At 39.0% G+C, this 13,588-nt stretch overlaps 1 protein-coding gene across 5 annotated transcripts; it reads right to left on the reverse strand.

Moving 5' to 3' along the window:
• Nucleotides 1–2,635: 2,635 nt before the first annotated feature.
• On the reverse strand, nt 2,636–13,368 carry LOC144990231 (POU domain, class 4, transcription factor 2-like). Of its 5 annotated transcripts, XR_013654231.1 has the most exons (4): nt 12,264–13,346; nt 10,769–11,934; nt 7,653–7,788; nt 2,636–3,412 (listed from the first exon to the last, which is right to left on the reverse strand). XR_013654231.1 is itself a non-coding variant. In XM_078943270.1 (3 exons), exons 1-3 carry the CDS (start codon nt 12,477–12,479, stop codon nt 11,002–11,004), a joined length of 1,098 nt encoding a protein of 365 aa, XP_078799396.1. In that variant the 5' UTR covers nt 12,480–13,368; the 3' UTR covers nt 9,541–11,001. The 5 variants fall into 5 exon arrangements, 2 of the variants coding, with proteins under 2 accessions (XP_078799396.1, XP_078799395.1); XR_013654232.1 differs by lacking the exon at nt 7,653–7,788; XR_013654230.1 differs by lacking the exon at nt 2,636–3,412 and having other exon boundaries at nt 7,513–7,788.
• Nucleotides 13,369–13,588: the final 220 nt, after the last annotated feature.

A 13,588-nucleotide genomic window follows, 5' to 3' on the forward strand; every position in this document is an offset into this window, starting at 1 on the left:
AGTATCAAGTAGCAACAGTCCAGCATGAACACGATGGGGTAAACGTGTGTTCAAGAATGTGCGTTTAACATATGCTCAGTGTGAAGGTAGCTTCATGCAGCAGTGATGTCATGAGCTCGTGAATTCCAAGGGTAATTCCAATTCCAAAGGGTTATTTCGTTTTTAACAAAAAGGTTTACAGTAACAGCATTGGATTGATTAGACATCATATTGAATAAATAATGTAAATGTGAAACAGTAATCGTTTAAGGTGAAACTTTTAAAATAATTGAAATATGAAAGAATCAAATTATTATCTCAAAATAGAATATGATGGATTTAAATCTTTTCATGTGAGCTTGGACTGTTTCTCGTGTACTTTATTGTTGTTATGTTACATTGTTGAAAAGGCAAATACCTAAAAATCTTTTTCTCAATTCCCTATCAGAAAATACTATAGAATGTTAACTGTTTAGTTGAAATAGATTCAGATGGTGTATTGGTCAGCACTCTCCTCTCACAGCAAGAAAGCCCTTATTTGATTACCGGCTGGGACCTTTCTGTTCTCCGTTTCCATGCGTGTGTTTTCTCCAGACACTCTGGCTTCCTCCCACAGTCCAAAAATGTGCTTCAGATGATGATTGGTGACTCAAAAAATGTCCCTTAGGTGTGTGGCCCTGCAATGCACTGGCAAAATGTCCAAGGTGTATCACAGCACTGTGCACAAGACTTATCTAAGCTAAGGATGGTTAGTCTAAGACAGTTAAAACATAAGATGCTGTATAAAAAAGGACTTTCTAAAAAATTGATATTAGAACGTCTAATGAGGTTGATTAATTTTCCTATAAAATAAGGAGTGGTATGATTTTCATAGAGTTCGAGCTTAGACTCAAAATAGAGAAGGCACCAAGAATCTAAAAGGATTAATGAGGATTGAATCAACTTGTAATATAATTTGGGGTGATTGGTTAACTCCAGGATTTTTAAATACTCTTCTTTATTTGTCATTTACATTCCATACGTCTAGATAGTTTTCCTCATCATTTTTTTCTTTTGATAAAAAAATGGGACTCTGGACTGCCACAGCCAAGTTTCCCTGTCAGCAAACACTGAGAAATCTAGTTTGCCTCTTTCCTACTTGGGTAAATGAGCTCTTTTCTCTGGGTTAGATGTCCTGAGGCAGTCACTTGGCAGAGGGTAAAAGAAATGGCATAAAGGCATCCACACAAGTGGGACATGGGAGCAGATGGGACACTGATTGCCGTGTTGTTTACAGCTGTTGAGGTCCTTCCACACTGCTATATGGAGGTCAGAAACTGTTTGCCTGCCACATTTCACAGCACTGTCGCTGAGATACACAAGCATCTCAGTCAAAATCTAAAAAAAAAAAGAAGCACGTCATGGCGTTATGAGTTTTTTCTGCAACATGGGCAAATTTTAGGAGGCAATTTCCGTCAGTTACTATTGGGTTCACTATTTTACTCTCAAATCTCTCCTTAGAAAAATGTAATCTGCACATCCTCACACGTTTGATGCACAGGGTGAGAAATGGAGAACAACTAGGAGGAAATCCATCCAACACAAAGGTCTTTGATGATCATTAACATTTCTTTATGTTCGCATTGAATCACTTTATATGGTTTTACCAGGAACGTTGCCCATTCAGGAGCATTCCATCAGGGCTCTGACTACAGTCTGTATCTCAAGCAATAATAGCCCAAAGCGGCAGGTGAAATATATCCAAAGTAATCAACCTTTTGCAAAGGCACCTCAGAAGCACACATTTCAAACGCACCGTGTAATCTAATATAGTGGGTGGCATCAACTCACTGTGCTGAAACATTACTTTAAAAATTTGCATGTAAAGATTGTAACCTTTCAGCAATAAAATGCTATATATCTCCTCTTTCCATTACAGTTACTGGCATACTGTATCACAAGTCAGTGTGATGGGAAAGCAGGGTTTAATGATGTGCAAATATGTTTTGGGAGGTTTAGCATGTTTTGTTGTAGAGGAGAAAAGGAAGGGTCAACAGAAAGCTAGCCACACTTCCACTGGTGTGCTTTGGTGCCAGCTATCATTATGTGGAAACCTCTTTGGGTGGTGTTTATTCATAAATTCATTTTCAATACCCGTTTCAGCCTGTTCAGGCTACAACAAGGGTGCTGGAGCCTATCCCATGTGTCTTTCAGAAAAGGGACCCTGCAAATGGCTAGTCCATCACTGGCTTGTGTTGCAAGCAATTTCAAAATCCATTGCCAACATGACAAGATATTAGGTTGATTTAAAACTAAAAGCACCACTGTGTACTGTTATTTGTCCCTCCACTTTCCGCTTGTCAATGCTTTCTGCATGCATTTTAAATAAATTACCTTCTGTGCACAATGTAAAATCTTGTATTATAAATTTATGACAATGTCTGAAGTCAGCATGTGATGAAACAGCAAAAAAACAAAAAGTAAGCAGATCATCACTCCAAAATACTCATAGAAGGGGTTTAACGGTTAATAGACCTAATTGATGTATAGATTCATATTCCTATGATCAAACTATATTGATCTGTCTGAGCCAAGTTCTTAATCGAATCGACCTGTACCTTTACAAAATCGCATCAAAATGAAATAAATCGATCATAATCATACTGGAAAATACCACTTGGATTGAGGAACAGTAAGTTTATTTTACTATAACGGAAAAACAACCAAGTGTCATCACAGCAGACAACACACATATGATGTCAGCAAAAACTCATCAAGTCACCATTCCAGTCCAATGTTGGAAAACCTTTGAATTTAGCAAAAACATGCGACCATACAGTGTGGTAGAATGTTCTAATAATGTTCCACTTGGATTATTTTGGTGTTTTAACTTAACTAAACAAAAATGTGAATAGATTTACCATAAATTCTTGTTTACTTGTTTGTACACATATTCAGTTTACACTGAATATGTGTTCAAGGAATCTGGAAAATTTCACCTGCACTGTTAAATACCAGCAATTTTGTTATGAGTCACACTGGTTGAAATTTTGGCTAAAGATGCACTGGATCGGTTTTAGGTCAGTGAATCAAATAGTTTAAAATGAACCAATATTGACTATGAATATTATCTGCAACCACACATTATGATATGAATTGAATCATTGTTAAAATGTATCGTCACACTACTTCATTGAAAAAAGGACCTTCACTTTCTCAAAATTACTTTTTTGTCTTTGTTTGGAGCCAGTTTAGCTCGTGCTGGTCTGCGGCACCTTCTGTGAAACCAGGGCTGGAATCCGGGCTGCTCCCTGTTCTCTTCTCTACTTCTGTGCCGGTCCCAAGCCCGGATAAATTGAGAGGGTTGCGTAGGAAGGGCATCCGGCGTGAAAACGTTGCCAAGTTATCCATGCGACTCATCCTTGAAAGAGAGGTTGTTTCGCTGTGGCAACGCCTGATGGGAAAAGCCAAAAGTCAAAGATGAAGACTTTTTTGTCTTTGTTTCCTTTTCATTACCATATCTTGATGCATTCTGTTGTTGTATTTTGTCAAAAATAAATAAATAATAAAAATGGATTTTGCTGCAAATCCTAGTAAGCAATGCAAACACACTGCTAATCGTTTTGATCACTCATTTGATGTTTATAAGAAAGCGTGACAACTATCATAGTGCTCAAAGACAACTATTTGGATGCATCATGCCATGAGGTGGGTTTAGTCTTACTCCAAGCTGGATGTGTATTTGAGGATTGAGATTTCAGTGCGTGTGTTTGTGTGTGTGAGCTCTTATTGGTGCTGTAGGATGCATAGCCATTGAGGCCATAATTTAGTCCATTATGTCCTCTGGTTTGCAGTCGTAGCCCGAGGCCTCTGGCACTGAACGTTGTGTCATTTGCTACCAACTGGGTTTTTGATGAGAGTGTGTGACCTAGACGCCTCATCCCTCACCACTGTCTCATTCTCTTTATTTACATCTGTCTTTAGCATTCTAATTACTCTCTTTATTGCTTTAGCCTCAAGGAATCTGTTATACTGCAGAAAAAGGGACTAAGGACACCAGAGTTTAAACCAATAATAAAACAGCATAACTTCCATTACCCATAGGCAAAGATTAGGTCTTGAGACTCTTATTTAATAGGGTGTGGGAAGGAAAAGTGAAGAGTTTTCTTGGTTAGGAAGGCATGCTTTGCTAAAAGTAATTTCTTTTGTTTAGTTTAATAAAACAAAAAAGAATCACGATACATGTATCATTGTGTAAGCACAGAATGTGTAACATTTCATGATCGCTTTTGGTGTCATCTTAAAATGGCAAACGAAAAAAAGAATGTTTTATATGATCCGTCCCTTCCCACCAAATCTTATAATATAGCATCAAGAATAGGCACAGCAGTCTTTAATGAGCTCTCAACTTTAAAGACTTGAAGGATATTAACAAGCTGCTTGACAAATGGTGCTTAGAAGCACATTAAAGACGCGGCTAATGGCGCGCATAATGACGGCTAATTTTCGATCAGATATAAATTAGAGCCCCCAACAGTTATTTGCCTTAAGGACTTTATGTAAATGATTCTGTTCTGTATAAACTGAAAACTGAGATGGAGGAGTGAGTGAATGAGTGAGGGAGGAACAGAGAAAGATGAACAGAGAGGGAGAGAACAATCCTCCTTGTGGCTATGATTAATAGATTTGCAACAGCGAAGGGCTGTCAAAGCCTCACGAACACACATCCTCCACCACCTTCACATGAAGACCCTCTCTATGTGGTCCACAACGGTCTCTTAAAAGACCATAAACAGCTGTGAGAGGAGTGAGGGTCTGATGCTAAACGCCTGAATGAAAAGGAGGATCAGCTGGTTGGGAATGAAAGGAGCCGGGCTCACTGTTCATAAACAAATACATGTGCAGTGTTTGATGAGGTGTCAGCTTTACAGCTATAATGTGGGACTTAATGAATTAAATGATTAATTAAATAAACATTTTGTTAATAGAGTTTGATGTATTAATAAACATTCAAATGACCTTTGACCTCAAATGGAACATTGAAAAGTCGAGCAGTGTGTTGTCACGTAGGTAGTGTTTGGTGCAACTCTGCTGAAGGCCTTCAGAACTATAGAAACAAAACTTTACTGATAAATTGGAAGTTTATGTACATTTTTTTTAAATAAGTTTGGAAAAAACAAACAAACAAACAAATGGTGAACTGTACTTAACAATATAAAGCCCACTACATCAAAGGATTGACAGATTTGTTTTTTTTAAGATGTTTTTTAGACCCTTTGATGAAATACACAAAAGATTTGCAATTTAATTTTTTATGACTTATGGATATTATTAATTATGATTATGATTTTTGCTCAAAATTTTAGTTTTGGATGAAAAATGTTGACGAGAGTTCTGGAAAAAGCTCATATTTAACCCGGTGTCTCATATTTGATCAATACATTTTTAACATAGTCCAACTGTATAATAAATATCCAATCGTCAATCAATTTTGCATCCTTTCAAAACAGCGAGTAGTCATTAAGAAAAAATGAATAATAATAGATTAGTTATTTTCACCATAAAATTTTGAATTTGCCATTTTGAATTTGAATTAACAAAAATATTTCCATGCCAAAAGTGTTTTTGAGATTTGATGGAAGCAGCCCTTTTGAAATGAGCAGGAAAAGCGCTTTTACTGCCCCTAGTGGAATGAACTACAGGGCAGAAAACATGGACCAAGTTATATACAATGGATTTTTAAGGAGTTTTCATCATGCTAATGCCATAAGGATCTCAGAAAGGCTTGTAGTGTCATGTAAAAATATAATGAAGCAAGTAAAGCAAAATTAAAAAATTAAAAAAATTAAAATAACTCTAAAATACGATCATGCAAAGACGATCAATTTTGCCAGTGTTAACAGCTGGTTTATATTAGAATTTATCAACTACCAAACAGATAAATTTGAAGGATTGGGCCATATTTTAGTTTTCACAGAATATATTAATAAATTAAAAAATATGCAGACCCATAACTCAGTTTTCAGTAAAGGTTTGCATGTGTCAGATTCTAACCTGGTTTCAAATCAATTATTATGTCATTGCGATCACCAACAACCAATGCTGAATTTACTGAATGGAGATTTCTGCGCCAAGTACAAAACTGGTGATAGCTGCATTGGAACACTACAAACAAAGTACAGGGAAGACAGGGGTGGGATGTCACAATTTTACTTATCCATGCATTGCTCATCTTCAAAAATTCTTTCAGCAGTAATTCCTACGTGAAATGAAAGCTTGAAGTCTTAGCTTTAAATGTGTATTTCTTTTATTTTTAGGAGTCATCGTAACAGAAGTAATGAACTATTAAAGACATTCTGGCATAATGTGACAGCCAGCCCCGGTCTCCCCTAAATCCACATTCAACAAACGATAGTTGTTCTTTTAAACCAGCAATGCAATAGTACTTTATTGTGAATTAGACTTTGAGTTTTTATCAAAAGTAATTCAGAAAAGGGAAATGTTTCTGTCAATGCAAGCTCTTAAATATAAATTATTTTTATCTGAATGATTCGCTTTTCATGTTTATGTCAATAGTAACTGCCGATTCAGCATCCATCCCTGAAATAATTTGCAATTGATTTTTTATTTAAAAAAATTATTCAGACTTTAAGTTAGAAATTATTCTTGTTAAGTCTTTTTAAGTAAATAATAATTAAGTGTTTTACTTGGAAAAACTATTTTTAGATGAAGAGACCTAAAATAATTTTTTTATGTACAAACAATAAAATAAATTACTTTAATCACAGAATGTACAGAAAGAGAATACTGGTTTATGGTTAAAAGGACGTCTACGCCATTCATTTTTAATGAAGAACGAAGTCTTTTCTACACATGTCTAGAAAGCTCGCTATCATTTCTGTTTAAATTTCAAAATAAAGGTCATTCAGGTTGGGCCCTTTTCAACAGTGATCAAGTATCTCATCGTTAAAGCCATAAATAGCCTCTGGGGGCGTCTGTGATTGTCAGTTTATGTGTTTGACTTTTTAACTTCGCACTGCAACTCCTCAATTTAAACCAATAGCTAATCCAAAAAACCTTCAATTTTTGATGACTTGAAATAATAAAAAAAGGTTTATATTTAATTACCTTTCATTTACTTGTTCATCTTATTTGATTTTGTATTTTCCTTATGTTTTCTGATTAGTTTGGCGATAAATAAAGCTGATTCAAAGATTTAAAACGTAAAAAAAATGTACAGCGGGCCTCCACGTGCGCGCATGTCTCCTCTGGCATCGTTTCATCAGCGTGCACGCGCGTGATCACGTTAAATAGAAGAAGAGACACAGTGGGAGATAGAGTTGTCTCATTGGCAGACACACGTGCGAGTTTCCCTCCCTTTGCATGCCATTCTGGATCAGAAAGTATCCCACAAACCACCTCCTAACCATCCAAACGCTGCGCAATCGATTAGAATCTGGAAAACACTTAACAAACTAATGACTATTGATGGCTGATTAATATTGCATCAACAACAACTGATTGGCGACAAAATCAAGAGGGGATTGCCACGTCGACGTTTAACCAGCCGCTTGACAGCTTTTTTTTTCTTTTTCTTTATTTCCATGGCATTTTGGCGCGGGGAAAGGGAGACAGCAGAGGACGAAATGGGATGTGAGGCTGCAGTGAGCAGCGCGGTCAATTTTATGGCTTACAGTTCGTCTAATTCGAGAGCAGCGGCGTCTTTGAAGGCAGACGCTTGGCGTAAATGTACAGTTAAAATATTCCACTCTCAGGTCCCCGGGCGGAGCTCCGACAGTCCCTGGCTTCATTAAATTTTCATCAGCATCCCTGTGAAATGGGGGGTGGGGGGGGGTGGGATAGATGTTCAGGGGAAAGAGAAAAATAAAACAGAGGGCGTAATTATAACAAAAGGAAACAGCGTTGCCCCTTTTTTCTTTTTATAGAAAGCTCCCACAGTGGATAGAACCCCTATGGGATGTGCGCACATATGTGTGGGGCTAAAATTTAAATTTATATATAAAACAATCTAAATCTAGAAAAAAAAATCTATATTTTTAAATAATCATTTTATTGAAATTTGATAAATTAATCAATTAAAATCAACATTTTCCCACATGTGACACACTCTGGAGTCTGAGGACCCTCATCTGTCTGCCTCCACACAGCTCCGGGATGACAACCAATAGCGAGGCTCGCTGAATAAAAAAAAGTTAATTTCAATTCCCGATGAGACACTCACTCCACAACCCTCCCCTGACCAGCGGTAATTAACAGGGATGGCTAATGACTCCTTTATTCGATCTTCATAATTATCTAGTTTTCATAATTCGATGTGTAATTTAATAATTCGCTCGTATTAACGCATTAAGCGAATGGGCCGTTCAGAGGGAAATTACAGGCACTCACCAGGAACATCTTTTAATTGATTAACCATCAACACTGTCTCATTAATAAGGCTCGTTTTGATACACTTAATTTGTCATGAGGATGGCGGATGAGGATGTAATACATGCACTATTTTTTTCTGTTTTTCACTAAAATGAAATAACATGTTATTGATTTTGCTTATAATTTATATAAAATAGCATTTAGCTTTTAATTTTATATTTTTTCAAGCACTGTTATTATTTAAGATAACAGATTTTTTTCGATGTGCTGAAATAGAATCAGAAGTTGTCAGACAGACGGGTTCAGAAGCTCTCCCGGCCTCTCAGGTAGCTGTCCGTGGTGCTGAAACGCAAGCGATCAACAAACCACCCAGTCAGTCAGTCAGTCAGCCCTGAAGCTCCACAACAGAAGCTCTGCTGTGGACATGACATTCAAAACACCCCCATCCCCCCGCGCTTTTTTCCCCTCCTCACCTCCTCCTCACATCTAACTATTACTCCGAACCAAAGGCTTCAAAGCTTGTGTGCCCGCATGCAGCAACGAGGCATGTTTCACTGTGTATTTAAATAGAGACGGGCACGTTGGCAGGCGGGCTGTTTTTGTGGCGGCCTGACATCTGGCAAGTCTGCGCTCCAGGGACCCATCTAGCTCTCCACAGACACCCTGATTAGACTCTAATAGAATATTAGCATTTGCTCTCAGGTAAGGCAACAGTGAACTACAGCAGCAAGTCACTGGAGAAGCCACATGTGTCTATAACGCTGATAGAGGGGAGATGGTGTACTTCCTATAGGCCCGGGGGAGGGGGGGCTTATTTTGAATTTGGTCATCAGTCAGCATTCACACTTTTAGCTGACAGACCAAAAAGTGCCCTAATATAGTAACTTATATATATATATATATATATATATATATATATATATATATATATATATATATATATATATATATATATATATATATATATATATATATATATATATATATATATATATATATATATATATATATATATATAAATTTTTGTCATCATCAGTTTATATTTAGGGCCACCCCTTGAAAAAAAAATCCAAAACCGTTTTTTAATAGCCACGCAGCTAACAGCTAATCCCTTTCCCTCCTCTTCTTCATCAATAAATAAACAGATGAATAAATAAAATAATAGCAAACATAATCTAGATGAGCCTCCGATGAAATGTTAAAGATTGTTCTTTAATGAAACACATATTGCAATTCAATAATTAAATAAATTAAATTTACAATGGATGTAATAAATTAATGGAAGTCTCCAACCAGGCAACCAAAATATACATTACAGAAATGATAAACCTCATCTAAAAAACAGCAATACAGTAAAATAAAAAATAAAAACAAACCAAACTGTACGGATATATTTATGTGCATCGACTGATTCAGATGAAATATTTACATTTTACACATACACTTCCAATGAAGCCGTTTCTTTTCTCTTCAAGAAAAAAAACATTATTCAAACAAGGTGATTCAACGAGCAAGGACTCCATAATGATGCGAGTATATTTATACAAATAAACAGCAGAAATTATACATTAAATTATTTCAAGAGAGAGTAGTCTCTTATATATATCTCGATTGTACCATTTAAAAAAAACACATTTTTAGACTGCCTGTTTTGCAGTCGTTTCCCTTTAAACCAGAACAACACGCTTTAAACTCGCTGATTTTCTCAAGCAAAACGAGGAGGGTGGGATGAGGTGGGGTGTGGGGGGAATCCCAATAAATATATAATGAAGTAAACATGACCTCACTCAATAAATAGCTCATAAGAAACCGGCCCACGCTGTTGCTGTGACCGGTAGGATTTATGTTTTTCTTGAATTGCCCCCCAATAAACTGCAAAAAAAAAATTTAAAAGTGAGGCTTTTATTTTTTAAATCCAAACACGGAGGCCTTTATGAGCAGCCGTAATCCCTGTGAGTTCTTCCAAAATAAATCCCTGATTTATCAGAGGTGTTGACAAAACGAAAAACACACCAAATCAATTACACATGTAGACACAAAATGAAGTGTGTGAAACTCTTAATTTACAGAGGAGCTACATAGTCTGGCAGTAATCTAATATTAGCTCTCCCGACCAAGTTGTTTGTTATCCTCTTAATCCCCCCATGGACCCTGAATAAATGTCAGACTGCATTGTCATGAACTCGGAGGGGAAAATAGCTTATCCTATAAGCCAAGAACAGAAACGACATTAGTCAACAACTATAAGTGCTTGGAATGAAATATCCCCGTTTTTTGTGCAAAAAGAAGACCCCCCCCCCCCCCCAAAAAAAAGCCTTTGTAAACTAAAGTCACACTTTAAAATGAATAATACATAAAAATTAGAATTTAAAGAGTCCTGTTGCGTTTAAAAGGTGAGACATAGTAACAGTGGTCTTACTTGATCCGTCAAACTTGTCCCCACATTTTCCAGAGACGCGCAGTTCTTTTTTTTTCTTTTTTCTGGAGTTTTTCAGTCACTGTTCAGGAATTTTGTCGAAGTTCAAAGCACAGAGTCACTGATGATTGGAAAAATGATGTGAAATAGGAAATATGTTACAAATCTTCTCTAAACAGTTCCAAGTCTTTTTTTAAAGTTTTTTTTTTTCTTCTTTTAAATATGGAGAGCGATGTTTAGACGCATGCAGAGTATTTCATTCGTTTCTGTTTCTGCCGCTGGTTGCAAAACCAGACCCGCACCACGTTCTTTTTCAGGTCCAGCTTTTCTGCGATTGCTGCGATTTTCTCCGAGGAAGGACGTGGCTGAATGGCAAAATAGGCCTCCAGTGATCTCTTCTCCGGCGCGGCGATCGACGTGCGCTTCCGCTTCTTCTCCGCGCCGTTGAACAACTCGGGTTTATTAAGTTTCTCCCTGTGTGATTTCTCGGCTTCTTCTAGCCACGCTTGCAGGATGGGCTTCAAAGCAATCATGTTGTTGTGTGAGAGGGTGAGGGACTCGAACCTGCAGATGGTGCTTTGGCTCAGAGAGCCCACTCCTGGAATCTTCAGACTGGCTAAAGCTGACCCCACGTCCGCCTGGGTAACCCCGAGTTTGATCCGTCTCTGCTTAAACCTCTCCGCGAAGGCTTCCAAGTCTCTGGGATCGGCGTCCACGTCGTTCATGCCCATGTGTGGCGGTAGCCCGTGGGCATGGGCCATGTTGATGGCCGCCTGGTGCATGTGGTTCATGCCCGCCATGTGGGCAGGGTGCGCAGGCGTGGAAACCACCGAGCCGTCCGGCCCTGCCATGGCTCCCAGTGCCAGTCCCGGGGTGATGTGGTCCAGCAGGTCCCCCTCCAGCGCCTGGTGGGGCTGGTGATGGTGGTGGTGGTGGTGATGATGGTGGTGGCCAGCCAAGGCGGACGGATGAGAAATAGGCACCGAGGAGGAAGAGGAGGAAGACGACGTGCAAGGAAGAGTGTTCATGGTGTGGTAGGTTGCGTCCGGCTTGAAGGGGCTGTGGTGTGGAGGGTGGTGGTGGCTCTTGGTCTGCGAGACTATATCCACCGCCGCTAGAGCTTCAGCCCGGGCCAACAAACTCTCATCCAAGCCTCCGAATATATTGCTCTGCAATTGCAAATAGAATGCACACATAACTGTCAGCAGGGAATTCTCCCACCACTCCTCGGTTTAAAACATTTCCAGAATGTGAGAAGAAAAAAAAGAAATCCTGAAAAAGGAGCACACAAAACAAGACACATGCAACATCCCAGGTCATAAAAATTAATACGCGAGGCAAAGCCGACTGAATACATAAGTTGAGCAGAGGAGGAAAAAAATATGGAGGTGTTGGGTGATTTGCTGTGCAGACATGAAAAAAACATCAAGCAAAAAAAGAAAAAAAAAAGTGGGCTGTCAAAATGTGCCTTTAAGCAGTGATTATGCAGAATACGTACCGGTGGGGTTGGGAGACAGGCTCTGCGCATCGCCTCCGAGCTGCTGCTGCTGCTGCTGATGATGCTGCTGCTGTGTCGGGAGGAAGAGCAGGAGGACGAAGGTGCGTTGGAAGTCAGGGTGGACGAGGAGGAAGAATGTAAGGAGTACTTGGGCTCGGGCAAGCTGGTGTGCGCCATGGCGAAAGGCTGCTTGCTGTTCAGAGACATCATCATCATATTTGCTGGCGTCCAGACCTCAGCAAGTTCCTTTTAATAAGTTAAGACTCCGCCTCCTCGGGTCGGGAGTTAAAGCCCAAATTGATTCGCAGGAATATCACGTCGCGCTCGAGTAAAGTTTGGGCTTGAAGACGGTGGTCCAACTCCGAGTCACATCTATTTATTATTAGGTATGGAGGCTTGTTCTTTTCTTGGCGAGTGCGATAGACTCACCAACGAGCCACGAGCTGGAGCGCAGCAGATAGGCCTTCTTCCTTTGTGGGCGTGTGGCGCGATTGTTCAAAAAAAAAAAGAGCCGTTTCCCACCTTCAGCTGACGCTTCCTTTTATCATTTATATATTTTTCTTTTTCCTTTTTTTTAGCCTTGGACATATGCAAACAATCTCGTAAAAATCTTCTTGGAAAACGAAGGCAAAAACATGATTTTCATTCTGGAAAAAAAACAACAAAAAAACCTTTCCGTCTCTTTGGATTTCCCCCAAAAAAGCGTCACGTGACTTGCCGCGCTCGTTGCTTTTATCGCAAGTTTCCGTCCTGAATTGACCGTATAAGTGAGAAGTCAAGGCGGTGACAGTTTGAACAGTGTACCTCCTCGACGTCGTTGAATGCTGCGGGGACCCGGACTACCTCTGCTCTGAGGCGAAGGGCTGACTGAGTCTCTCTCCTCCTCCCTCCTTCTCTTCCTCCCTCCCTCTTTCTCTCTTCCCCGCTCTCCCTCAACGTCTCTCGCTCCCTCTCTCCCCTCAGCTGCACCTGAAAACCCTTTTTCATGATTTATTATTCTTCATTAGCCACACCGCCGCCGCTGGGGACTCTGCGCATGGGCAGTCCGCAACAAGACATTTATTTAAAATGACTCTACTTCATCACCAGCACCTCGTTACCAACTAATGAGGCTTGGATGTTTTTTTTTTTTCTTTAAAAAAATCTATATACATTTCCTACTCTCTAAGTTATGTTTTTTCTATATTGTCCATACAAACTCAAGTCTACGTGGCAAATAGTTTTAGAGAAAGAGGGAATTCAATTTACGCCAATTTCGACTTCAAATTAAAAAGTAATTTTATAAAATAAAACCCATTTAAATTTTTAAAGCGTTAAAAACGCAG

This window comes from Oryzias latipes (assembly GCF_053564925.1).
Source record: "Oryzias latipes strain Hd-rR chromosome 1 unlocalized genomic scaffold, Olatipes_Hd-rR_3.1 chr1_Y".
Lineage (NCBI taxonomy): Eukaryota > Metazoa > Chordata > Actinopteri > Beloniformes > Adrianichthyidae > Oryzias > Oryzias latipes.

Excerpts from the sequence above, each read along its gene's own strand:
- LOC144990231 (XM_078943269.1), bottom strand. The coding sequence starts at position 12,479 with ATGATGATGATGTCTCTGAACAGCAAGCAGCCTTTCGCCATGGCGCAC. Across the intron at positions 11,935-12,263 it reads CCTGTCTCCCAACCCCACCG|AGCAATATATTCGGAGGCTT; the intron begins GTACGTATTCTG and ends TTGCAATTGCAG.